Source organism: Tauraco erythrolophus, chromosome 6, assembly GCF_009769465.1.
Source record: "Tauraco erythrolophus isolate bTauEry1 chromosome 6, bTauEry1.pri, whole genome shotgun sequence".
Classification (NCBI taxonomy): Eukaryota; Metazoa; Chordata; class Aves; order Musophagiformes; family Musophagidae; genus Tauraco; species Tauraco erythrolophus.
Window position 1 is genome coordinate 8616098 of NC_141470.1, and position 26477 is coordinate 8642574.

The 26477-nt window shown below is 37.6% G+C and overlaps 1 protein-coding gene across 1 annotated transcript in view; it reads right to left on the reverse strand.

The window, feature by feature from the left end:
• Nucleotides 1-736: 736 nt before the first annotated feature.
• CHID1 (chitinase domain containing 1) overlaps nucleotides 737-26477 on the reverse strand; it is a 192907-nt gene continuing 167166 nt past the window's right edge. Inside the window, exons 11-13 of the mRNA XM_086613453.1 lie at nucleotides 5912-5992; nucleotides 2981-3023; nucleotides 737-904 (exon numbers count right to left, since the gene is read on the reverse strand). Of these exons, the coding sequence (XP_086469579.1) occupies nucleotides 806-904; nucleotides 2981-3023; nucleotides 5912-5992 (223 nt within the window). The 3' untranslated portion in view covers nucleotides 737-805. The remainder of the gene's footprint in view (nucleotides 905-2980; nucleotides 3024-5911; nucleotides 5993-26477) is intronic.

The window sequence follows — 26477 nt, forward strand, 5'->3', positions numbered from 1 at the left end:
ATTCTAGCCTTTGGTGCTGAACATCACCGTTCCCACAAACTGACCACTAATGTTTCACGCACTACTGCTAAATACTGGAGACTGAGACACTAAGCAGGCTAAGCAGAAGGCAGAAATCACAAAGCACCCCTTCTAACAAAACCAATTTAGAAACAAGCCATAAATTAGAATTACTATGACTTTGAACTACTTAAGAAATTTACTAACAGGAAAAAACAAACAGAGCTAACAGTTTAGCTTGTCAGTGCTTGCTTTTCTACCAGCTTGAGGGAAAGCTACCTAACTCATCTCCTCCCCAACATTTTACATTGACTTACCTTATCAGAAGACAGCAAGACGTAGAAGGTCCAGCAGATACTAAATTTGCTGGACATAATCTGATGGATTTATTTGTTCACTTACTTTGCTTATTACCAGCAATTGTTTGAGAGGTCTTCGTCTTAAACTTTGATCAGATGGCATTAACGTGTCCATTTTAATTTCTTGTAGAACACATTTCAGAAAATATTTTCAACTCTGATGCCGTCCCAGCGATGTTGGTCTATTTTCAATGACTCTGAATTCAGGAACTTTAAAAGAAATTTCTGTTTTGGCTTTTATTTTTCTCTGAATTTTATCAGATACCAACAATCACATCTGTATGACAAATCAGAAATGGTTCTTTATTTGGAAAAATGCAAGTTTAATACAGATTTGATATAAATTACAAAAAACATTTTAAAAATCACCTCTCCAGGATACCCAAATTAATTGAAGGCGGAATCTCAGTGAAGCAAATAAAATCTTTCCCAGATCATCTCTTATTTTAAAGCAGGTCATAAAAATAGTCCAGGCCTTGTCCCAGTTCCCAGATGGATATTCCAGTCCCCAGTTCTTTTGCAAGCTCTACGCGCAACTGGATGGACTAAGACAAAGACACATAAAGCAATTACCTTTTAGTCAGAGACATTAGACACTCCATGCTGCTATCTCTTCACGCCATTATCAAACTTTTTAAAAACATCTATCCTTCAACCAGATACTGAAAAACCTAGTCTATATTTCAAATACTCTCTGGTTAGGAAGTAATCATTCAGTAAGAGACAGTTAATTGCACCAGTTAATTCAATGACCTAATAAAAGATAACCAGCTAAATAGACAAAATGCCACAGAAATAAATCAGATTTATGAACTATGCAAAGGACTATTCTAATTTAGGCTATCATTTCACAATGTACAGAAACTCTAACTCTTCCCAGAAATGTCTCTGGGGTAGAATAAAACTTTACCAATGAAGACAATTACAACAACTTGTCAGATACCATCAAGATCTCTTACCTACCCTTGCCTTCTCCCAGGACAGAGTCAAATTTTTCATTATCACAATTCTATTTTAAAGAGATTCTGGAAGATTAATATTTTAAAGTATCCCTATTGGAGCTCCAGCCATTGATTTAGAGTTAGTTTAGCCACAATTCACATTCTGCACTTCTTTCAGTTCAGATAATAAAAATAATTATTTTCCAATCTTTTAGTTTCAGGTGTTCTTACTTTGAGGTGCAGCACTGCAATGTTTAAACTGCTCACACCAGAGATGTTTAAAATTCATTTCCATAGAAAACAGAACAAAGTTATCAAAGCCTTAACAGACCCACTGGGCCTGGCATTCATGACTGCTTTTAGCTAATCATGAACAAACCAATTTTGAGCAACCTGCAAGTGATTATAACATTAAAAAGGGGAAGAAACGCACTTGTCATGAGGTAATAAAATTAAGCGTTCCCCAGCCATCTTGATCATCATTATGTGAACAACTCTATGATTTGCCCCAGCATACAAATCTCAAAATACTTTATTACAAGCTTGTTGAAATTGGAAAGAACACCTGTTTCCATAAAGTCACCAACCACAACAGTTGAGTATCTGTTAGAGAAGTAATGAAAGAAATGGACAGGAATGAGTGTTCTTAACCTGGTTAGTACTGACAATAGCAGGGTGAAATCCTTCCACAAGGCCAAAGAGAATATGGCATGACAACATGCAGCACAATCTTTTCTCTGAGAGGTTCACAATGAACTGTTATAACACTCTCAGACAGGTACTACTAGCAAGAACACGGACGTGGCAATTAATATCCCATATGTGCTAGCACTTCCACGAACATTAGAGAGATGAAGGGAAATAGCCTTGTACTAATGTAACTTAAGATAAAAATCAATCCTGTTCAGAAAAACAGAGCTTTGGGTCATTTCAAATTAGTTTAACCATATAAAATGTTACCGTTCTCTGTAAATATTATATACTTTCAATACAGAAGCAACGTCCTTCCAATATTAAAAGCCAGCAGAAGCTTAACATGCTGCCTTTAGCTTAATTTCAGAAAATCTAAAGACAGCTTCCTAGGAACTAAGGCTGCAGGTAACAATTTTATCCTGTATTGTGGTATGCTGCAGACTATTGTGTCGACAGAAATTGTATGTCCTGTCAAAGGACTTTAGTAAGGCCAAATGCCTAAGTTTTCAAAACACTAAAATAACGTTCCACAGAAACAGAACTGAAGAAAAAGGGCGATGCAGGCTGACAGGGAGAATCAGGACCCAGTTACAGAGGAAGGCAAAAGTTCCCCAAGCTTCCACCCATCATGATCAGAAGGAAAATTTCTTCGGTCTCTTTTCTGACATGCATCTGCTGATGCACGTCTGTTAGCACATGAACTCAAACAGGTCCTCTCAGGGCACTGGTTTGCCCTGGTATATCTTATCTCTAGACACAGCCAATCTTCAAAGTTCACCAAACCCCATTACGCATGAGATGATAGAAAAAACAATCTTCTTGTACAGGCAGCTGAAGCTTTGAATCATAACAACTACATGAGGGCAAACTTCTTTCACAAAATCCTAAACCCAGTTCAACATTTTCTGAAGTGTCTCAATAGTGCAAGAAGTCAAGAAAACATGTCTTTCCTCTTACAGCCCTCTGACATCAAAAAGTGGCACCTACCTTCAGTGTTGGGTAGAAGACGGCATGTTTTCCTCCTTTACTTCTGCAAAACAGGAAAACCAAATAATCACAACAGCTTCGATAGATTCCCATAGGATTTTTAGCTGAGGTTAGTATTCAAAACCAATTTTATTCTTTCCCACTAAAAGGAAATAAAGACAGTGCTGAAGAAAGCTGCTGATTTTATTTTGAAGAAGTTACTGCTATTAAAAATAATGTACACTAGTATGTTCAGCACATAAGCATTAATACGCCTGTATCAAAGACAGAGACTAGTTGCTATTTAGTAGCTCATATTTTTAAGATTTCTTACCCAGCGTTTATTCCACTCTGGAAGCTGAGGCACTTTGTCTCTGAAATCAGACACTTTTGCCATCAACTTCCATTCATTCCATACTTGCACGCTGGCTATCCTATCTATTGAGGGCAGGATAGGGCCAAAATCTTCTCTACTTCTCTTCCCTTTGCTACTGCAGATAAAAACTTCTACTCCTGCCCCTTTTCTACTATAGATACAAACATATTACAGAACATAAATCCAAAGTGGTGGGGAAAAAAAAGCCATCAAAAGAAGATACACAACATATCTAAAAGTCAAGTATACAACTGTGTCACTGTCCTGCAGGTATCAGTTACAGCAACATTCATCAAAAAGGTCCTCCTGACAAAATCATCCTACTTAAATGGGCTTTGTCAATGCTAGCAGCTGGAAAGTTACAACATTCAAAACACGACTGTAACAGTCAAAGACCTGCTAGAGGAGTTTTTGGATAGCAATTGCATCATGCCACAACTACACCAGCAAAAATCCCTGGTTATCTAAAGGATTCCTTAAATAGCTTCGGGATAAGGCCTTTCAAAACATCTAAAGAACAGAGCACAGTTTCCTAATAACTAACACAAAATTTGGGAAGAAATCGGGTAACTGTCATGATTAAGATGAAAGTTCCAAACTTCTTTGGGTGTAACACTTTGTCCAAGAAAACACAACAAAATACAATACAGGCAGAGTCAGACAAGATACCTATTTACCGTATTGTAGTGGCCTTAAGGACAGCTCTTAAAAGAGGTGAAAAGGCTGACAGTGAAAATAGAGGATCCAAGAAGAGATCTCACAACAAAGATGGTTTGATAGTAGATCTAAGTAAACACACTGAGATATCTTGTTGCAACCAGATTATAAAACTGTCAGGCAGTAAGAAACAGTTGCACCTACTAAATGCGCACCAACATTTGGTTGTTAGGTGCAAACTGTGAAAGATTTTCCCCAATTCCCCAAGTTACTATCTTTCAGGTTAAATTAAACACTAGCAGTATAAAATATACAGGCAGGGCAAGCTACACTGGGCATAGACACCAAGGCTGCATTTTAAACCCCTAATAATGAGAAGGATGAGTTACAAGCGGTCTCACAGCACCACTTTACCAGTTAGGCTAGGAGGAAGTGCAGAGTGCGTGGACAGACCAAGTAGGAATTGCTCCTAAAATCTCCCAACATATGTAAATGCATACTTACCTGTAAAGTGCACTGGGACAAGCACTCAGAGACACCAGATTTCTGTAACTATTTGTAAAGTTAGTCTCTGTCTGCTACAGGAAAATCATTAGCTGTGCTTTGTGTAAGGGTTCATGATCTGATTGCTTACATGCAAGATTTCCAGGTGAGATGCTTTACAAGTGAAGCGTATTTCAGGCCTGGTTGCCATCCCCATCCAGTGTAACTGAACTTTTGCAAACCAAAGGGGTAAGTGAAAAAGAGTTCCCTTAAATTACCCTGCCCTGCAGCTGTCTGAACCACTGCAGACACGGTGAGCCACACAGCTGCCTGCCAAGCACAGCACAGCAAGGGAAGTTTAGAGTGATTTGCAGATCCAGTGTGCTTTATGCATCAAAAATTCCTCCAGAAAGCCCACAAACAAGAATCTCCAAAGACTGGCTTTCAAAGGCAAACGATGTAGTACTACTGACAAGCTATCCCTTTCCCACACATCCTTATGACATGAATATGTCATAGCACATACTTAGGTTTTGGGGTTTTTTTAACAGCTAAAAATACTTAAACCAAGAAGATATTTTGGAAATAACGAAGTAATTCTGATTATTTTTTTCTTAAAGCACCTTAAAATGTGTTTTAGTCTTGTTTTCAGTGGTGTCTCTTCACATTACCAATGAATTAAGTAATGTACAAGTCACAGTTTTGTAGAAGCAGTAGGATTTTGTTTGTATAATTTTACCATAGTTTTGTATATTTGCATACAAAACCAGCAAATTATTTATGGAGGCTTAATAAGATGTTGCTGTGGGTTTTTTTTTTTTTTAAATCTGGTTTAAATGGATTTTTGCTAGCATCAGGAATCCTCTTGTCATTCCATAAGGAAAAAGGAAGGACAAAGAAAGTTATTAGCTTTTCCCTTCATGCTTTTAGTCCTTTTAAAAAATTTTTCCAGAAGTCACTTGATACTACTCTCACTACATTTCTCTACAGTCCATTCCATTTAGTGGAGGTCTGTTGCTTGACCAATCTTACCATTAGGACTTTTAAAAACAGGCTCTTTTACCACAGATTTTTCTCAGACCTATTTTTGGCCGAGTTATTGGTAATCACCCAACAGCTCACAGTACTAATCTCACAGTCTCTGATTAACTGACACTCAACAGATAACTTTGATGGATAACTTCTAAAGATATGACTCATTAGACTTCTCTTCTAAAGATTGTTTTAGCGTATGTTATTTCATTAATCCTTCTCTGATTTACTTTTCTCGCCTGAAGCACTTTTATGCTGCAGTTCAGTGTTGGCATACAGATTACAAACAGCAGAACTTCCATTTGCTGAATTCAGTTGCATACTATGGTTAACTGGTAATTGATTGTGTACTGGACCATGCCCAAAAATATTTGCAGAACGGTAAGTTAATAAATGTAACTCACTTTTTGTATTCAAAGTAGTGTTCAGCAATTTGTTCATCCCAGACAATTTTTGGTTTGTGCTCCTTCAAGGTTTCGATGTACCTACAAATTAAAAACATAGATATGGAATTAACTTTTCTAAAAAGCAGTTAGGAAATTACATTGCAGAAATTTCTGAAAAAGCAGTTTTGCCATGTTTAGATGTTGAATGCTACAAAAATATCTTGCTGACAATTAATTTCCTTAGCCACTTCACAATTCACCCTGTTTGCATTTTTAAGCTTTTCTTCTTTAAAGCAACGAATTAATTAACGTTCATCAATTGACAAATCTATAAAGGCACATGAAGGCAGTGCTTCACTATTTGTATAGTCTGGTTCCTGTATGCCAAAGCACAGGAACTGAAGTCATCCCTAGGCTGTGCCTAATTGTGTCCTCCAAGGCTAACCAACGCAATTCTTAATTATAACCCACTATTATGTGATCAGAAAAGTTCTCCTATAAAAGAGGCTTAGTTAATCTTCTAAAAATGAAATAAATAAAAAAAAGCGCTTGTTTTCAAGGAAAAGTTACTGCTAAGTAATTCTGCATATGAATTTTCTCCATCACTATCTTCTTGGCATTATTCTCTTGCATTGACATTTTGAACATGGAATAACCTACCTCATATCTACTTAACACAAAGTAAGGACAGAATACTACCAGTACTCAAAAAACTGAATAGGGAACTGGTGTGGAATAGGTACTATGCTGTAAATTCATGTTCTTGGTTAGCCTGCAGTATCGTCTCAGTGTAGAGACAGGATTGCCTTGTGCCTGCATTTCTGACTGCACAACGGAAACAAAGCTGCTTGCTGCCTCATGTAAGAAGACCAGAAGATGGCAAGCTACTGCCAGTGACAGAGGTCACATGCGTGTCACAAAAATAAGAGAAGTTTCTATTACATGTTCCTCTGTCTCTTCTGCATCTTTTTAACCTGCACCTTTGGCCAGCAAGAAGGCTGAGCTTAACTGGGCTGACAACTTTCTTGACTAAACATTAGAAGGTTTATCTGGCCACAGGCCAAGCACCATCAGTTTTTTCTTGGGGACTGTGTCAGGAATTTGAATTCAAAGTCCCATTATCAGTACTCTGTCTTTATCATGATTATATAAGGCTATTGCAGGCAAACATGGTGATCACAAGGTAGCATTAAAATTATTTTTCTATTTTTGCAAAGTCTATCAAAACCATGTCTTCCACAATATGTCTTACTCTTGCAATAATTTATCTGCTCATGACAGGATTTGCATGGAGAAATTTGCCTTCAAATTATCTTATTTTTAAATAAGAAATTTCCATGTCCTATGGACAAGATATTGTAATGGATTTCCATCAGCCACTATCCTGACTCCACGAGCGCTGAAATTCTACCTCACTATATGCTTCAAAAAAAAAGAGACATTGTTTGTATTTCTCAGTTTGAAAAAGATTTATTCTCTCCTTCAGCATTACTCTAAATGCAATTACAACATTTAGTATTGCAGGGGATATCTTCTCTCTTTTGCTGTGGCTTGCTCATTCATATATGGGTATATTGCACACTGCTAGCAGTTTTAGAAAATATTTTTATTTTGTATGTAAGTCAAATGAACCTGAGCAGGCAAGCTATTTAGGTATCTACATAAGCAAACACATGGTAGCAGCCATAGCACTCTTCCTCAACACATACATGCCCTGGAAAAATGCACCATTTCAAACAATGCAAATTAAATCTTGGAACCTTCCCATCCCTTTTTAAGATATACAAAATTTTAAGTTGCCTCACTAGAGACACATGCAAAGAGATCTAGTTTAGTATATTTAAAATTTAAGGATAACTTTTAATATCTTGCCCCATTCCAGAATGGCTACTTCAGTAACGACAGGACACAACACTTATGTAGAACATGGGACCAAGATGCTACAGCCCTGAAGACAAGAATTACCAGCCAAGAAATCCTGGCATGCAGTTTTATTCCTGAACGTATAACTTTAGATGGGAAATCCTAATTTCGCTTGATAAAAATCGCAACACAATTAAAGAGTATTCAACATATACATATGAACAAGCTTTAAAATTAGAAATGCAACTTGAAGCAATTACTACAGCCTATTATATATAAGATATAACTGTTCAGGCATGCATTGCATTTAATGAGAACCCATCCTGACCAGGCACAGAGAATTTACTTCCCTTTCTCCTGCCTCTAGGCATTTATGACCATGGTATGTAAGAACTAAAATGAACAAGTTCATCTTCAAATCACATCTATGGTGATGGGACTAGTTCCAAGCTTGAGCTGGGGAAAAAAGGAATATTAGGCCCAACATTGTCACTCCTATCTATTAATTTTGGGAGATCTACTTGAAACGCATTAACTTGGTTTTTACATTGTCTCTACTAAGGACAACAAAAATTCTAAGTACAATTTTCAAAACAATAAGCTTCTGTTTACTTCAGTTGCAACTGCATACTTAATGCTTCTGAAAGTCAAGTTTTATATTTTTTCAACCAGACAAGAAGATTGCTGTGAAGAGTCTGGAAGAGGTGCAGCAACAAATCAGAGCTGTTTCACATAAGTTTTCTATAGGAACAATCCATCCCCTTCCTGTAGTCATCTGCTCCACTCACTCTTCATTTTCCTGAAGTAAAACATACAGGAGCTGTACAGGCAGCATCTCCCAGATACACCATATTTCCTTCTTCTCTGCTTGTTAGAAGATAATTTCTAAAGAACATCTGCAAAATTGCTGAATATACTACAAGCTACTAAATAATTCAACCATGAAACTAACAGTTTTGATAAAGGATGTCTTCAATAATACTAAATGAAAACACAAAAGGAAGAAAATTTGAAAAAGAAAAAAGATTACATAGAGATTTTGAGTTCGCATTCACTTGATCCCTAAGATTGCAGCTTGCAAAAGGTAGAGAAGCCTTGAAATTTAACAATCTTTAGATATTCTCCTTTAAAATAGTTTTGTGAGCATGCATGAATTTATGAAAAGCCTAGCTGCAGTCACTAGTAGCATAATATTATATAAGTAAATGTGTGTGTGTATATATACACATATAGTTTTATATAGTGTGCAGTCATAAAGGTCAGTAATAGACTGAACAATGAAGTAAACTTTCACTTCACTGGTCCCATCAGAATCACTTAAGCACCTTTTTATTCATCTCCTCTCACCATTCAATACTCAATAACACCATATTTAAAATATCTAAGTATTAACTTCCAACTTGAAAAGATGGTAAAGTTGTAAACCACTATGTCCCTTTCTTGCACATTAAAGAATCTGGATTTTATTAACACAAATCCCACAAGTTCTTTCAAAAGCAAACAGATTATCCAAGAAAAAGATAGCTAGTACGTATCTTGTAGAGAATCGAAAGAACACACTAACAATAAACAGTTTTTACTCTGAGGATTTATGCATTTGAGTGGAGTGGAGAACACTTTCTAGAAGCCTTATTTATTCTGTCTGCAGGGTATGTTACTCAAAAATGGTTCCGTAGAGATCTTTTGATTATTTCATGTAAAACAACTAAAACCAAACGCAGTTTGCAGAGACACCCATCTGTTCAGTTGCGTTACTGTGGGGTGTCTTGGGTAAAGCTGTTAAAGTATCCAAGTAGCAGTCTAGAAATGAAAAATCTATAAGCAAGCATCATCTTTCTCTATTAATCTTCTCTCTGTTGTTGCCTGCACCTTTGCTCTGTCAGTTTTAAAAGGCAGTAATAGTATTTTTACTATTTTAACAGTTTCCAAGATAATAGTTTCTCTGTGAGTGTGTTGCTTTCAGTAAGTTTTATAAAGTCATTCTCACTGATTTCTCCACAATACTTTATCACTGACTTGACAGATGACACTTTTCAGTGCTTCCCCACCATCCTCATCCAAACCTACTGACCTTCTACTTTCTGCCATGATGTACAAGGCAAGCCATGACACACCAGCCCGATGAAAATAAGCAAAACCTCAGCAACATTTCTACTGTTACTCTGGGCTCTTAAAAAGCACACTTTGTTTGGCATTCTCAAAGTAATTTAGAAACAGTAATACTTTGGTGAACACAACTGCAGAGAGGCAGTCAAGTATTCCTGTTTTATAGAACTCTGGAGACACAGAAGACAATGTCAAGCTTTTCAGAAGCGTCCTCTTCTTGCTCTTGTCTCAGGGAAACAACTGGCATTAAAACCTCTCAATGCCTTACTACGGCTGCAGAAGAAAGCACAAACATTACAGCATTTCTATGTATATATGTTTACATGTTAATAGTGCCCCTTACTGTCATTTCACTTCAGAGAGGTTTAATAAAGAAGCAGCCCTATCTGAGTGTGCATGCAATGGTACGCAGGCAAATTACCCAGGAGAACTGCAAGTACCACTGAAAGTGCTCCAGTGCACACAACTTTTCTCAATACAACCAAAATGGTGGTTCTTTACAAAAAAGAAAACAAAGTTACAGTTAGATACTGATCAAAGAATAAACACATTTTCTGCAAGGCAGAAAAAAAGTGTGAACATTTATATATTTTAGGTTTTGACTCAAACTGACAGATACGAGAGGAACACATGAAAATCTCCTTAAAGAAAACAAGATCTTTATTTCCAAGCCAGTAAATATTCCCCAGAAAATGGAGACATAACTAGATTGAAGCAGAAGGTTTGCAAATCTGTTTGTATACCTTCAATAACACACTGCTGTTCAGCAGCTCCATTTTATTTTGTAATGATACAGAATATTTTTTTTGTTCTGCTCTTCTATTTTTCACTACACCTGGGGCTACAAAACGTGAACTTTTTTTTTCTACTGCAAATTATTTATGATAACAACTGTTTACTAAGTTGCTTTTTGTTCAACTGCATCAACTTTGCATATTTTCTATCAGAAATCTTTGTTGTTCTTGACTGTTGCCAAGTTTCAACTTTCTAGCTAAAGTATCAGATAACCTTTTTGCTTGTATTTGTTCACTTAGACATAGATTTTTCTTCCTGATTTATCTAATCTAACACATGACAGGTCACTCTTTATAGCGGGGTTTGGTTTTGGCAGCTTTTGCTGTCTTGGAAGAATGTGTTTGTTGCCTTGAAAAGCCTGCTGTATTGTCTGGTCTTCTCCTCCTGCTCTGGCCAAAGGGCACCCTCCTGTCAGGCAGATGACAAGTTAATGGTAGAATAGTTTACTGTGCTAGAACAAAAAGCAGGGTTCAGGCAAGCTCACAGAAACAAAAAAGCAAAAGAGAACTCAGAGAAACAAAGCATACTGTTACGGACTAGCTCAAGTAAGCAGTCTATTTAGTCGTATTAAAAAAAGTTTAGTTTGACTATGAGCTAGAGGCTAGAGGTTCCACAGACAAAGGAATTTTTTTTAAAAACTCTTTTTAATGAACTCTGGATATTCGTCAATTTTAAGTCTTCGATAAAAGCATATCTTCGTTTGGTCTTGATTGCCTTTGCACACACTTTAAAAAGCATGACTATTCAATAAAAATGTGATGTTGTCTTTGGTATTCATCACAGAATTAATACCAAATAGGCATGCTACTGGGAAAACAAAGAGTAAAAACGTTCTCTCAAATTAGAAAACAGGTCATCTTAAGGTTAACGTTTTTTCTGACTTACTTCAGTTATGAACTATACCAGACAGAACTCTCCCCATGTGCTAACTTGTAAGCAAGAATCTTCGCCCCTCCCCCAGTTTTAAGTTGAAATTAAGTAGAAAAGAGCAAAAACAGCAGATGTGTAAAACAGTCTAATATAAATCATTTAATAATTGAAAAGTTGATCTGAAGTAGATCCTCCCCTCTCTCACACTTCCTATTTCATAATTAAAAATGTTTTCATTAGTCATCACAACTATCTCTGCTATACATCAGGGACAACTTGAAAAGTCTCGTTTAAAGCAGATTGTGAGACTACATTTTGCAGCTCTAAAATGCAGCACACTGTGAAAACAAACTGGTTTTCCTCTAAATTCATACCATTCACCATCACCAAAACAAACCACAGAAATATCAAATCTAATAAACACTAATGACCATCACCCCTAAAAAGAATAAGAAAACCTTTTCCCTCAATTATTAAAAAACATTGCACCATGGAGGTTCACCGATCCACATGGCTTGATAAAACCACCATTATTTATGCAAACACAGAATACTGCATGCTGTCTCTGTTGACAACCAAGTTGATTCACCTGTTCTATACTGTTCAAATCCTACAATGCTGCTTGTCTATACTACATAGGAAAGTAGTGGTTCATATGTTCGATTGTACCAGCACAATGTAGCTATTCCTAGCAGGACTGATCAAAAGCCTAGTGCTATTTTGAGAGATACTTAACATCTGCATGCATGCAAATTGTCCTAAACAGAACTGAAAACATGTTGTTACATTATTAATGAAAAGACAATTTCAACAAAATATGTAGACATGTCAACAGCAGTACTTATCATACCACTGTATGACTGTATTAATTTTATACTTTATTTTAAAATCACTGTAGTGTTACAACCATTCATTATGAAGATCGGCTGAGAGAGTTGGGGTTGTTCAGCCTGGAGAGAAGTCTCCAGGCAGAACCTTCTAGCAGCCTTCCAGTACTTAAAGGAGGCCTACAAGAAAGCTGCAGAGGGACTTTTTACAAGGGCATGTAGTGATAGGACAAGAGGTGATAGCTTTAAACTGAAAGAGGGGAGATTTAGATCAGATATAAGGAAGGAATTTTTTACAATGAGAGTGGTGAAACACTGGAACAGGCTGCCCAGAGAAGTTGTGGCCGCTCCACCTCTGGAGGTGTTCAAGGCCAGGTTGGATGAGGCTTTGAGCAACTTGATCTAGTGGAAGGTGTCCCTGCCTGTGGCAGAGGTGTGGGAACTAGGTGATCTTTAAGGTCTCTTCCAACCCAGACCATTCTATGATTCTATGATTATGATACTAGGAAAAAGTAGGAGAAGAATATCTCATTTTTACTAACTCTAGTCAAAAAAGTATTAGAGTATAAAAAGTATGAAGGAGAATACTCAGCAAAAAATATTTTGTCAATAAAGTACCTAACTTTCTTGCAGGATGTAAAATTTAAGCAGAACTTCCTCAATCAGAAAAATGCGAAAATCGTATTTGTAATCTGGATCTTTTGTGGCATATGGAAAAAGAAATGACAGAATGTGGAGGTCTGTATCAAACTGAAATCTTTCTAGATGTCTCCATGTAGTCATGGATAATTGCAATGGGAAAATAACCCTCATTTCAGGACAAGCCTCAGACTACCAATGCTCTTTCAGAATGATTATAGCAGAAGATGCTATAGTGCATTGCCAGAATTTGTGAAAGAACTACTTGCTCCTACCGCATTAAGGTAGTTTCAACCGTAATCCAGGATAAGAATCATCTCAACACCAAAGATTTTAGCATATGAATTTCCACTAAAGGCTAGGAGTAGTAAATGAAAGGTTAAATAAATTATATTGGATAAGAAATAAGTAATCATGCTGTCAAAATTAAATATACATAATTTATAAGTTACATAATAAGCATCTACTATGTGGAAGAGAAGAAGCTTAGCCATAGAAATGTTATCCTTACAGAATTCTGAAATACTTAAAAGTGCTGCCAGACTTCTAAGAGAATGACTATGTCTACAGAAGAATTGAAAACATGCATTGTTGAGAAGCCAATTGGTGATTCTTTTCTCAGTCAGGGTAAAGCCAACTTCCACTACACCAGGTTGCTCAAAGCCTCATCCAACCTGGCCTTGAACAATTTCAGGAATGGAGCAGCCACAACTTCTCTGGGCAACCTGTTCCAGTGCCTCACCACCTTCAGAGTGAAGAATTCTTCCTTAGATCTAATATAAATCTAACCTCTCTCAGTTCAAAGCCGTTGCCCCTTGTTCTATCACTACACACCTTTGCAAAAAGTCCCTCTCCAGCTTTCCTGTAGGCCCCCTTTAAGTACTGGAAAGCTGCTATAAGATCGCCCCGGAGCCTTCTCTTCTCCAGGCTGAACAACCCCAACTCTCTCAGCCTGTCTCCACAGGAGAGTTGCTCCAGCCCTCGGATCATCTTAGTGGCCCTCCTCTGGACCTGCTCCAACAGCTCCATGTCCTTCTCATGTTGAGGGCCTCAGAGCTGAACGCAGTACTGCAGGTGGGGTCTCACCAGTGCAGAGTAGAGGGAGAGAATCACCTCCCTCGACCTGCTGGCCACTCTTCTTTTCATGCAGCCCAGAATACGGTTGGCTTTCTGGGCTGCAAGAGCACTTTGCTAATGAACTAATTAGCTGTTGAGCTAATTCTTCCATGCCTATTTCATTAAAAAAGGTAAAGATAATAAAAATCACATTTCTTTTCCACCCTTGCCTAAAAGGTCAGATGATCTTAATGCCAGTGAACTCCACTACTAACTCTTCCAGTTGCTTGTTGCATCTCTCTTCAACTGTTTCTGAAATAAAACCATCCCAATACAAACACAAGATCAACAGCAACATCACTCCCCAGATTTAACAACCACAAAAGCCAGCAGGAACATCTTTTCCTCACCCTGTCTCAGGAAAGGAGCAGTGCAGTTCTTCTTCCCAGCCCCCAAGTCAGCCCTATCTGACCTGGGTCTGGGGTACTGAAGGACAACTTCTGTGGTTGCCAGGAGGCCTCTGCCAGGCAAATGCTCAAGGCTCCTGTTTCCACAGGGTTGCTAAGAGTCCCTGGCTGAGACAGATGGGCAGGGGACAAGCCCCATGCAGGGCACCGTTATGTAAAGGTTACATTTGGTAGCAAAGAAGAATTAAAGGGAACGTACGTTGGGTGCAAGCAGCAGAAGGCACCACGGATGAGAGGGATGCTATGACTGAAGGGGAAGATCTGCTAGCAGTGTAGCTCCCAGATGACCTTCTCTAGTCAGGCAGAGAAGAAAATTTGCAGGCTGCAGGACTCTGGGTACATAAAACCAACGAGGTCAGCAAGACCCTTAGAAGAGAAATGCTGACTCTGTTCTCTCTCCAGAAATAGGAGAAATAGTTTAGGCCAGACAGAAGCAGCCCTGTTTGCAAGGAACCAGAACTTCAGGTGATGAACAAAACTAACAACAGTAGGAGATTGTAGCCTGGGAAAGCTGACGACTATTTGGATGCCATCTGCTTCACAAGATGCTGAGAATGAGACACAGAAATAGATCTCCACTTGCAAGTAGCCTCTGCTACTGTGGCCCTGCACTTCGGCATGTAAGACATGCTACATTGTTAACCTACAGGAAGCAAGAAGGCAGCATTCACCACTGCCTTGTGCAGGTCTGCTGCAGATCCTTGAGATCTCAAGCATCCTGCTGAATGCAACAAATCAAATGCCTTTGAGAATGGTCTTAATGTCAGCCCAACAAACAAATTCATGGTATTATTTCCTCTACAGGGGACACTGCCATACTCCCAGCTATCAGAGTACTAGGACTGTAATTTTCAATGCCGATATGACAAACAAGGACAAAACATCCACCATTTACTTGTACCTATATATGTTCATTTGAAAAGTATGAAGTAATTGCTTTCAAAATGCAAAAATACTTATTAAAATAACGGTATTTAAGTAATTCCTTAAAAAAAAAAATCTATTGTGTAAGAGCAATTGTGGTAAACTATGTAAAAGAAGCTACGAAATTGCAGAGTGGCTCGAGCTTTATGTATCTTACTGTGCTGCTCTAGTTTGCTGATAAAGGTTACCCATGGTCTCTTAAAACTAATACATTTGAAACCTATTTCAAGTCATGTTCCTAAATGGAAGCATATTGTAGTATTCTCCGAGTTTTAGAAGCAGCAAAGACCAAACCCCAGCAAGTTTTGCTCTTACATCTGAGGTTAATCTGTCAAATTTTCATTGCTGATAAATTTGACTAAAATAGGGCTTCTAGCTTAACAGACGCACAGTTTTTGAAAATTTTCAGGGTTCTTTTGTTCCAATTTTTACTCTAATAAGCTGGCGTGTCAATTAAATTTTGGTATTTCAACATAGCTCTCACAAAGCAGAAAGGTGTTTCATAGCTGCTCCATGTCTTTTAATTATCACCTGTCATGGCTCAAGTTCAACCTCTGAAGACCTGGACACCAAACACTTCCTATATGATAAAAGACACAGCTCACAAATAGTTTTTTTGGCATGAAGTAGTTACAGATGTGCAGTAATACATTTAAATGATCAACTGCAATATAACAGATCATTTTACCTTCACATGAAAGAAATCATAAATTCAATCCCTGACCGGGAGGATTGTAAGTAAAGAAGGCAACTACAGTGAAGCAAAATCTATGGCTGATCAGTAAACTCTACAAACCCCCAGCGTCCTATGGAGCTATGAACTAATACACACTTTTCCATCTTTTGAGATAAAATTAAGAACAAAGAACCTTTCTGCTGACTTTCAAGTTCATTTTTCGTACTTCGCAGAGGGATTTTTATCCTCTCATTTGACCGTGTTTTAGTCACAGTGATACAGATTTATTCTGGATTTACACCAATAGAACTAATATAAGACTTTCAGCCTTTGTTTTTTGAAAGGATAGAATGATGACAAATTCATGCAAATTACTACTAATCTCTCATAAATAATGCAAATCTCAGAGGGTTAGTACATTTTTAAAATGCCTTAGGACAATCCGGATGGCATATAATTCCTCCTTTTTTGGCACTACTTGAATTGAAGATGGCCTATGAAGTAGTAAACTATATTTTATCTGAAGAGAGTGAAGATGCATGCCTTTTAAGAAAACTATCTTCATCAGGGCAGTCAAGTAAATACTTGAGAACACGGATTTTAAATCTCTTCATAGTTAGTTAAACTAATACATATTCATGTGGCAGTGTTCCATTTTAAAGAAAAGCCTGGCACTTTTCATCATGAAAAACAGCAGAACGTCTTCCGTATCTTTGCTGTAACTCCAACAAATATTTGTATATTTTTATCTGTTTAGTTTCTGCTGAACAAATACGTCTGTGCGGGCTGCTAAAATTTGTTAAGGTTAAGACTAAATTTTAAAGCAAAAACCGATATGCATATATTTATTCAAAATGACTTCCAAAAGAACTGTTACTTAAATCAAATGGCAACACCTGGAGTGCAAATCGAGGGACAAAATCATGGCCACCACATTTTTTTTTTTTCTGGAAAAAAACTGGAATTTTCAAAATGCAATATTATTTTACTTCTAACAGGTATGTATATATATTTTTTTTAATCTTTAAATTAAACAGCACTACTTTTCGCATTAACCATAACTACAACCTGCTAGCAGGCATACAGCACTCTGTACACAAGGATCTTTGGTTTGCTGAAGAAACTGTTGATTTAGAGGAACATTGTAAAGGGGAATTACACTCATGGCACACACAGGATCTGTGTAGATTCTAGAATTTTTTAAACTTCTGTGGAAATTAGAATATAAATCCTTTTACTGTGTTTGAATGATAGAAGTGTGCTTTTTGCAATTATTTGAGCAAAGTCAGACAGTAAGCATTCACGATTCATCCTAGTACACTGCTAAAAGTAAAACAGTAGGGCATTTATGTATCTGAAGTGGTTCCATATGCAAATATATTAAATTGCAATAACACTTTCAAAATTTGATCACTTTGCGTTCTGTACCCATGTCATCCAACATGAGTAACAACCAGTACAGCTGTGTAATTAATAGAAGAACGACGTCCTTTAAGCACTTACTAATTGCAAATCTAAACAAGTTAAATATTAACGAACACTAAGATATCATAGAATCATGGAATGCTTTGGGTTGGAAGGGACCTCAAAGATCATATAGTTCCAATCTCCTTGTTGGCAGGGACACCTTCCACTACACCAGGTTGCTCAAAGCCTCATCCAACCTGGCCTTGAACACCTCCAGGGATGAGGCAGTCACAACTCTTCTGGGCAACCTGTTCCAGTGTTCCACCACCCTCAAAGTGAAGAATTTCTTCCTTAGATCTAATTGAAATCTACCCTTTCTCAGTTTAAAGCCATTGCCCCTTGCCCTATTGCCCTTGTAAAAAGTCCCTCTCCAGCTTTCTTGTAGGCCTCCTTTAAGTACCGGAAGGCTGCTACAAGGTCTGCCTGGAGCCTTCTCTTCTCCAGGCGAAACAACCCCAGTTCTCTCAGCCTATCTTCATAGGAGAGGTGCTCCAGCCCTTGGATCTTAATCTTTGCAGATCGGATTTTAATCTTTGCGGCCCTCCTGTGGACGTGCTCCAGCAGTTCCATGTCCTCAGCCTTCTCCATATCCTCAGTAACTAGGTCTCCTGTTTCCTTCTGGAGAGGGCTCCCATTTTCCCTAGTCTTCCTTTAATCACTGATGTACCTATAGCAGCTTTTCTTGTCGCTGTTGATGTCCCTGGCCAGATTTAATTCTATCAGGGCTTTAGCTTTCCTAACCTGATCTCTGGCTGCTTGGACAATTTCTCTGTATTCCTACCAGGATACCTGTTGTTGCTTCCACCCTCTGTAGGCTTTTTATGTTGGAGTTTGTCCAGGAGCTAGTTGTTCATGCAATGAACAACAATGCAATGTGCTCTTGCGGCCCAGAAGGCCAACCGCATCCTGGGCTGCATCAAGAGGAGCGTGGCCAACAGGTCGAGAGAGGTGATTCTTCCCCTCTACTCTGCCCTCGTGAGACCTCACCTGGAGTACTGCATCCAGTTCTGGAGCCCCCAACATAAGAAGGACATGGACCAGTTGGAGAGGGTCCAGAGGAGGGCCACGAAGATGATAAGAGGGCTGGAGCACCTTTCCTATGAGGACAGGCTGAAAGAGTTGGGGCTCTTCAGCCTGGAGAAGAGGAGGCTCCGGGGTGACCTTATAGCAGTCTTCCAGTACCTCAAGGGGGCCTACAGAAAAGATGGGGAGAGGCTGTTCAGGAGGGCCTGTTGTGATAGGACAAGGGGTAATGGTTTTAAAATAGAGGGAGGTAGATTCAGATTGGATATTAGGAAAAAATTTTTTACCATGAGAGTTGTAGAACACTGGAACAGGTTGCCCAGAGAGGTGGTGGATGCTCCATCCCTGGAGACGTTCAAGGCCAGGTTGGACGAGGCCCTGAGCAACCTGATCTAGTTGGAGATATCCCTGTTCCTTGCAGGGGGGTTGGACTAGATGACCTTTGAAGGTCCCTTCCAGCCCTAACCATTCTATGATTCTATGATTCTATGATTCATCCATGCAGGCCTCCTGGTGTTTTTTGCCTGACTTCCTCTTTGTTGGGATGCACCACTCCTGAGCTTGGAGAAGGTGATCCTTGAATATTAACCAGCTTTCTTGGACCCCTCTTCCCTCTAGGGCTTTCTCTCAAGGTACTCTACCAAGCAGATCCCTGAAGAAGCTGAAGTCTGCTCTCCTGAAGGCCAGGGTAGTGAGCTTGCTTTGCACCCTCCTCACTACTCTAAGGATCTTGAATCCACAATTTCATAGTCGCTGCAGCCAAGGCTGCCCTTGAGCTTCACATTCCCCACCAGCTCCTCCTTGTTGGTGAGAACAAGGTCCAGCATAGCACCTCTCCTCATTGGTTGCTCTCTCACTTGGAGAAGGAAGCTAACCATCAATGCATTCCAGGAACCTCCTGGATTGCTTCTGCCCTGCTGTGTTGTCCCACCAACAGATATCGGGGTGGCTGAAGTCCCCCATGAGGACCAGGGCTTATGAACATGAGGCAGCTCCTATCTATCTATAGAGGGCCTCATCCACTCAAGTCTTCACGGTCGCCTTCCCAGTTACATATGCATGCAACAGAAGGTGAATCCAGAAAGTGCAAAGCAAAGTTTCACAGTAAAAAATCCTGCAAGGCATCAATTACTAAAAGCATAGTGGAAGAGAGACAATGTGGAATGAAGAAACAACGACCTTTTTTTTAAAAAAAAGCACAATTTAGAAACAACTGTTGGGTAAAAAAGGGGTTTTTTTTCTTCTGATTTCATAATGATCATTGCTTTTTTCAAAGGTTCAAAAAAGCATTTGATTGTTTTAATTAAAAAAATGGATTCCATTGAATTAAGCGCAGCAAGATACTGAATAGGTTCATTGCCACAAATAAGTCAACTTCTCTACCTTAAGAAAGGCCTAAGGGGAGAACTAAAGCTTTAATTTTCATTGCAAAGAGCCGTTTCAAAACCATATGGCAGAGGTGCCACCTGGGAATAACTCCTTGTGCCCCACATACCTAATTATCACAGGCTCCTGCTACAGTTGTATGCACAGAGATGAGGTATGAATGACCTTGTTTAGTAAAGAAAATATAAAAAGAGGATGATAGCAAAGCTAGAAGATGAAGAGAAACAGATGGGACTGTCAACTGTAAAACTGCAAAGCCCTACAACGCAAGAACATGAACAACAAGGAGAATAGTGCTTGGATTAGATGAAAAAGTTCCAACTGCAGTCACTGAAAGACTTACTGACCTATGTTTGGGATTGGTTAGGCTTTTGTTGGATATTATTTTAATTGTGCTCACTTTTACATACGGTGGAGGGCTGTAATTTGTTCCCATTTTCCATTGCATCTATTGCAAGGAACCTCAGTACTGCTTTACACACATCGGAGTCTACAATATAACTACTGCACCACTTCAGAAGCTCTTTTATTTCAATCCCCCGCCGCCTCAGGACGGCACAATTTTCTCTTTAAGCAAAGAACTATTACTGCCAGATGATAAATTCTGTACTTAGCATCAAAAAATGGTTTGTGAATCAAATCCAGAAGTCCTAAAGACAAATAAAAATTACCTCCTCAGACCATGAAACAAATGCAGGTTCTTGGCTTTCAATAAGCTCTGATTCCATAACGGGGATCAGTTGAACTAGTTTTTCTGATTGATTTTGGCACTTGCTGACTTGAAATCCCAAATATTGCGAATAATCTTTTCCTCCTAAAGCTCTACAATTGTGGATTATGATGACCACTGTCTTTGATCAAATGCTCAGAACGTTTCCATGCAGAGGACCAAACTAGAAGGAAAAACAAAAGAACCTGCAGCAACACATGACCGACAGCCAAAATATAGAGAAACACACCAAAAAGGCTGAAAAAGATTTTATTGGGCCATTGGTCTATGTGGACATCACATCAAGGAAGGTATAAATACATACTACGTGTTACTGGTTTCTTAAGTTGACAAGAAGAGATAAAGGAAAAAAAAAGAGTGAGATCAAGAGCTAATTTTTATCCACTAATGTTTCTGAGCAAGCAACAGCAATTCAGATACGCTGGATACTTTTTTGGATCCTGGGGAATGAAGAGACAGATTATTAGACTTATTAATTTATATTCACGAAATATATTCCCATACAAAAAGTTTCTGACCCTTTCTGGCCCCATAGCCATTGCAAGAACCTGTTTAATTACTTGCCTCTTTAGCAATAAAATACAATTAAGCAGTACTAATTATTTGACACAAGATATTTTAAGCATGGAAGAGGCTAACCAGTTGCTATAACAACATAATTTAATGAACTTGACTGGCAGGTATTACAGATTCTCCTCCTATGGCAGAACAGTTTTGAACTGCACCCCCACTTTCAAACCTATCATCTTTGTTGCAATTTGTACCTACAATAAAATAAGAGCATCTTGAACAGAAGAGTGCTGAAAGAATCCATAAAACCATCAGACTGTCACAGCATTTCACACCTCAGGATGAGGCATCAACATTAAGCAATTAAGATAGAGGTGGGAAGGCTATTGATTAAAATAAAGAGACTATTTGGAACAGAGTTCTTATGCTGAAAGACAGAAGTCTGAGGTAATGTTATAAATTAAACTAGACTAAAGCAATACCAGTTCAGTCAGTAATTGTGGAGATTTTGTATAACAAAACAGTGACTTGTCTGTACAAGGGCAGCAACTAAATATGTCATGATGTACAAATATTTCTTCAGAAATATTGCAACAGCATTAGCAGGTGTCGAGAAAAAATAATTTAAAACAGATATCTGAACATTATAAAAACTCTTGAAGTTTGTTTACATGCTTCCAGATAATCTTCCTTGTATCTCCCAAAAGGATGCCTGGTCACAGAGGGAAAGTGGAAGCTAAGAAGTCACCAAGTTAACAGAAGAGCAGTTTTAGAGAAGAATATTATATGACAAGATTGTGTAGCTTCAGGAGCACTTTGCTAACAAAAATTATCCTGTTCGCCATTTGAATTTGGTCAATCACTCAGATTCAAATTTTATTTTTAACATAAAGAAAGGATGAGTAATTCAAAAGGAATTCAGAAAGGTGCTAAATTTTTACAGATACAGAAACATAATTCCGTAAAGAATTGGTTCTATAATTTTGAGTGCAGAAAGACATAACACAAGCTTCACAGTACCAGAGATACTGTTTAATTCCAGGAACAGATCTATGTTGTTTATAATAAATTACAAGTAACATATCCAAGTTTTCTTACCTTTTCATTTGAGTTACTGGATATTCAAAATTAAATTTAAAGCTAACATTATAACAGTATTATGTGTCACTAACTACAACCTCAAACATAACAGAACATTCTTGACTCATGTCTGATATTCATCTTCAGCACCACAACTCCCTTCTTCACCTTATGACTTCTTTAGCAAGTCAAACCAACTTGTGAGTCAAAGACTCACAAGGGCTTCACACACCTAACATTTTGCCAATATCAAATCAATCATATCTCCTCTCCCGTGAACAAACAGGCAATACGTACCTCTGCCCCTCTGCTAGTCAGTTCTAGCAGAACGCAAATACTTGCATTTGGTTCCACGAATATTTCCAAAAGAGAATTTAGCTGAATCAAAAACTAAGAAGCAACTCAAAACATTAAGATATTTTAGTAACATTTAAGGAAACACAAAAATATAGAAATAAACCCAAAACATTTATTTAGTAGACAAAATTAGTTATCTTTCATTGTGTACACAGCAACAGCTTTTTTTTTGCTGTTTAATTTGATATTCAGATTCATCTCAGGGAATTTACAAATAAAATTGTGTGTTTACTATTAAGCATAGCATTCTGATTCTATAACAAAAAACGTGTTGAATGTTTTGCTTTGCTTTCAAAAAATTTTAAATCTTAAATAAATTTAAGCTTTTTTTTTCTTAAAATGTAAACAGAGTTTTAAAGATTCACATTTTAAAGTTTTTGAAATATTTCAGTATAACATACTTGAATATTTTCAGATGTAAGCTTTTAGGAAGACATATTGTGCGAACTTCTAGGGGTGAAAGTTAGGGAAATATCACCATCTTTATCACCCAGCATTAATATGGAAGAACAGCTGAGAGAACAAATGCATCAGAATTAATCACAGGATTCATATAAATGTATCATATTTAAAGAAAGGAAAATAAATGAAAAGGATGGAAGAAGTGTTTTAAAAGGATAGAAATATATTCGGGTTAAAAACAACTCATACACACAAAACAGATTTTGCTAGAAACAGACGCATGTGGGACATTCCATTTTACAGTGTTACTGCCATACCACAGAAGGGTAAGACAGCTACATAGAACACAAACATCTTCCCTTTTTCCACACGGTACTGAAGTCTGTTGGCTTGGAATTTCCACAACTATTTAAACAAGCATCGACTGCTATTTGATTTGCCTCTTTAAAGTATTTTCAAAGGGGGATGGAAGACTGCTGTTTGGTTGGATTTTCACAGCTACTAAGAAAACGACACGTTCATTAGTCAAGAATGGCAAGCCACATCCCAGAGATGAGATCTGTTAGACTGTAGGGTGCTGGTATTGATGGTACTCCACTCCACCCCCACATACATTGAAGAATATAGTCCTTACACATGGAAAGAATCTTTCTGCATGGACTAGTACTGAAAAATTGAAACTAGGGCTTTATATCTTTTTTCGAAAATAACTAAGACGGTGATTTTCATTAATGCAAGCAAACACAGAATAATTTAACTTCAGCATCTCTTAAACTTGACTAATTGACTGCTTAACTTTGCACTGAAAGTGTATTTTAACATAACTATGCAATCACTGTATGCAAAACATACTTATAACTTCCATAATTTATGTATTCCAAAGCATTACAAAGGCTAATGAACCTTGCTGTTTTGATTTATCATGCAAGATAACCTGGTTAGACAGTCATTAAGAAGCTGCTTTCTCATAATACAAAATAGAAGTTTTCACTAATGGAGAAAATACTATAAAATAAATCTTACAGGTACATAAAGACTACTTTACCCATTCCAGAATTTTCTATAAAATCATGAAAAATTCAGTAGAACAAAAAATTATTTGTCAAAGGTCTCCTCTGAATTTTTCAAGGACAGGTGGAATAATTCTTATTTTCTTAATGCTCTGGCATCTTCTGAACGCTTCACTGGCATTATCCAATTAACCTTCTGAGCATCTCGTCTTCCACATGGAGGAAGAGGCGGAGATGTTAACTTATGTCACCAGCAACAGCGATGTATTCAAAATCATCACAAGAGCAGAACTCTGCTATTGTTAAAAATGGTGGGTCTGTATTGCTAAATGACTGAATATTATCAAAACAGTTTCTTGAAGCAGATTTAATCCATAATTTTAATACAAATAGTAAAAAATAAAGTAACTGCCCACTTGATTAACATTGTTTTTACTCAGTATTTACAAGAAGCACAACTCTTGATTAATCCCCAGTTTGCTCACCAGTTTCAGTATCACACTAGAAGCCAAGTTGTAACTAGATTCCAACTTAGAAAACAACGTTATTTCCTTCTGTTGAAGCTAAATGAGGATGAAGTTTAATAGGTGCCATGGAAATTTCAAGAGTCTGTAGTTAGGCTGACACGTTCTATAAATAAAGTTATAGGTGGATTTCAATTTAAACAACAAAGTTCCTTATTCTTTGGGTAAGTTTGAGACTTTGATAACTTGTAAATTCATTTAGTAAAAATAAACAGATGTAGTAAACCAAATTCGCTGCAGAAGCCAAAACTAAAAAGTATTTATGTTTTTGCTTTATAGGTACAAAGGGCTGTAAATTTGCAGTTATTCAAGCCATACTTTATTCTTATTTGGAATCCTGTATTAAGTGGGGGGTGAAGAAGACATAAAAATCGCCAAATTATTTGGAATGTGTGAATCTCAAAGGGCTAACTTGCTTTGATATATGGAGAAATAGTTTAGTAAATTAAATATATGTGAAGCAATTTAGTATTTTATCTAGAATGTTCCAGAGCACAGCTGTGAGGGATGGCAAGTGCCTTGTCACTTTGTTCTTGTCACAAGTTCAGAGGCAAAGAGCCTCAGACCAAAGGTCTTGTCTTTCTTGGGTCTCCACACACACTCCCAGAAAAACATTTCTCTACTAGGATCGCCACCAACACATCAGCAACCTGCACACAATTGCTTCAATGAAAACATAGGCTCTTCCTTCCTCTATGTGAATTTGCACGGTGAAACAATTGGTGCTGAGGATGTTCACACCATTTGTGTTTTGTTACTTTGGACTAGCCCTAATCTGGTTTCACAGTCTCAAGGTTCATGAGAGGGAATGTGATGCATTTGTGCAGCTCAGCTTCCATTTCAGCCTTGTCCAAAAGGAATTAATTCTGCATATTCCAAGACTGCTCTGCAACGGGAACTAAAGTAGCAGATATGGGAGATAATATGGAAGACTAACTTAAAAAGGGTACTCCAGAACCAAACTGAAATGCACCACAATATTTTTAAACGTTTCTCACTAATAAAATGTTCAGTGGAGGTTTTTAGGTTGGTTGTTTTTTTTTACAGCCTATATGAAGTGTATCTTTATCTTCCTTCCCTTTACTGCGTTTTTAAAAGTCCATTATAAACAGCCACACTATATGTCAAGTGTCAGTCTAGTTAAGTTAAAATTATTATAAGGAATTACTACCTGAACAATAACTTGTATCCCAGGAGATAAGTATCCTAAATATGCACATGTAAGACCTTGACTCTATTGCTAAATGGTGTCAGAAATCAGAGTACCTCCAAAACAAACCTGAAAAGTCAGATTTATCTGCATTACAGGAAAGTGAGAAAAATGTTCGCCTTTGGAAACATGATACACATGACAATGGTAATAGAGTTGTACATCTGCAATACTTGCTTTTGGCACTCCAGTAAGTTCTATATTAATTGATAAATAAGGGGAACATTTTCAGTATCTCATATCACTTTCAGATTCTACAAAGTTCAGAAATTATACAGAAAATGCATGTGCTGATATACAATACAAAAATACCTATTTCACTTTTTTCACAGAAAAAAAAAAACTAAGTAGGTCCTGAACACATTTGCTTCTTTTGTTTATTTCAGAAAGACAAAAACTTCTCAATTCAGAAACAAAGCTTCACAGAAAGAGTCAAAGAGTAATCTCAAAGAGTAGTTTTGTACTTACAAGAACGCAATCTGATTTCTAGAAAATGTAAAACATACAGGGTAAGGGTGGTAGTATATATTTTAGATATGCTTTATTGTAAAATAGATGAGTGCATACCCCACTGACTTAAAAATTAAGTTTATCTACTCATGGATAGAAATAATTTGACCTAAATGTATTAGCTACTAACTTCATTCTGCAAATTAACTTCA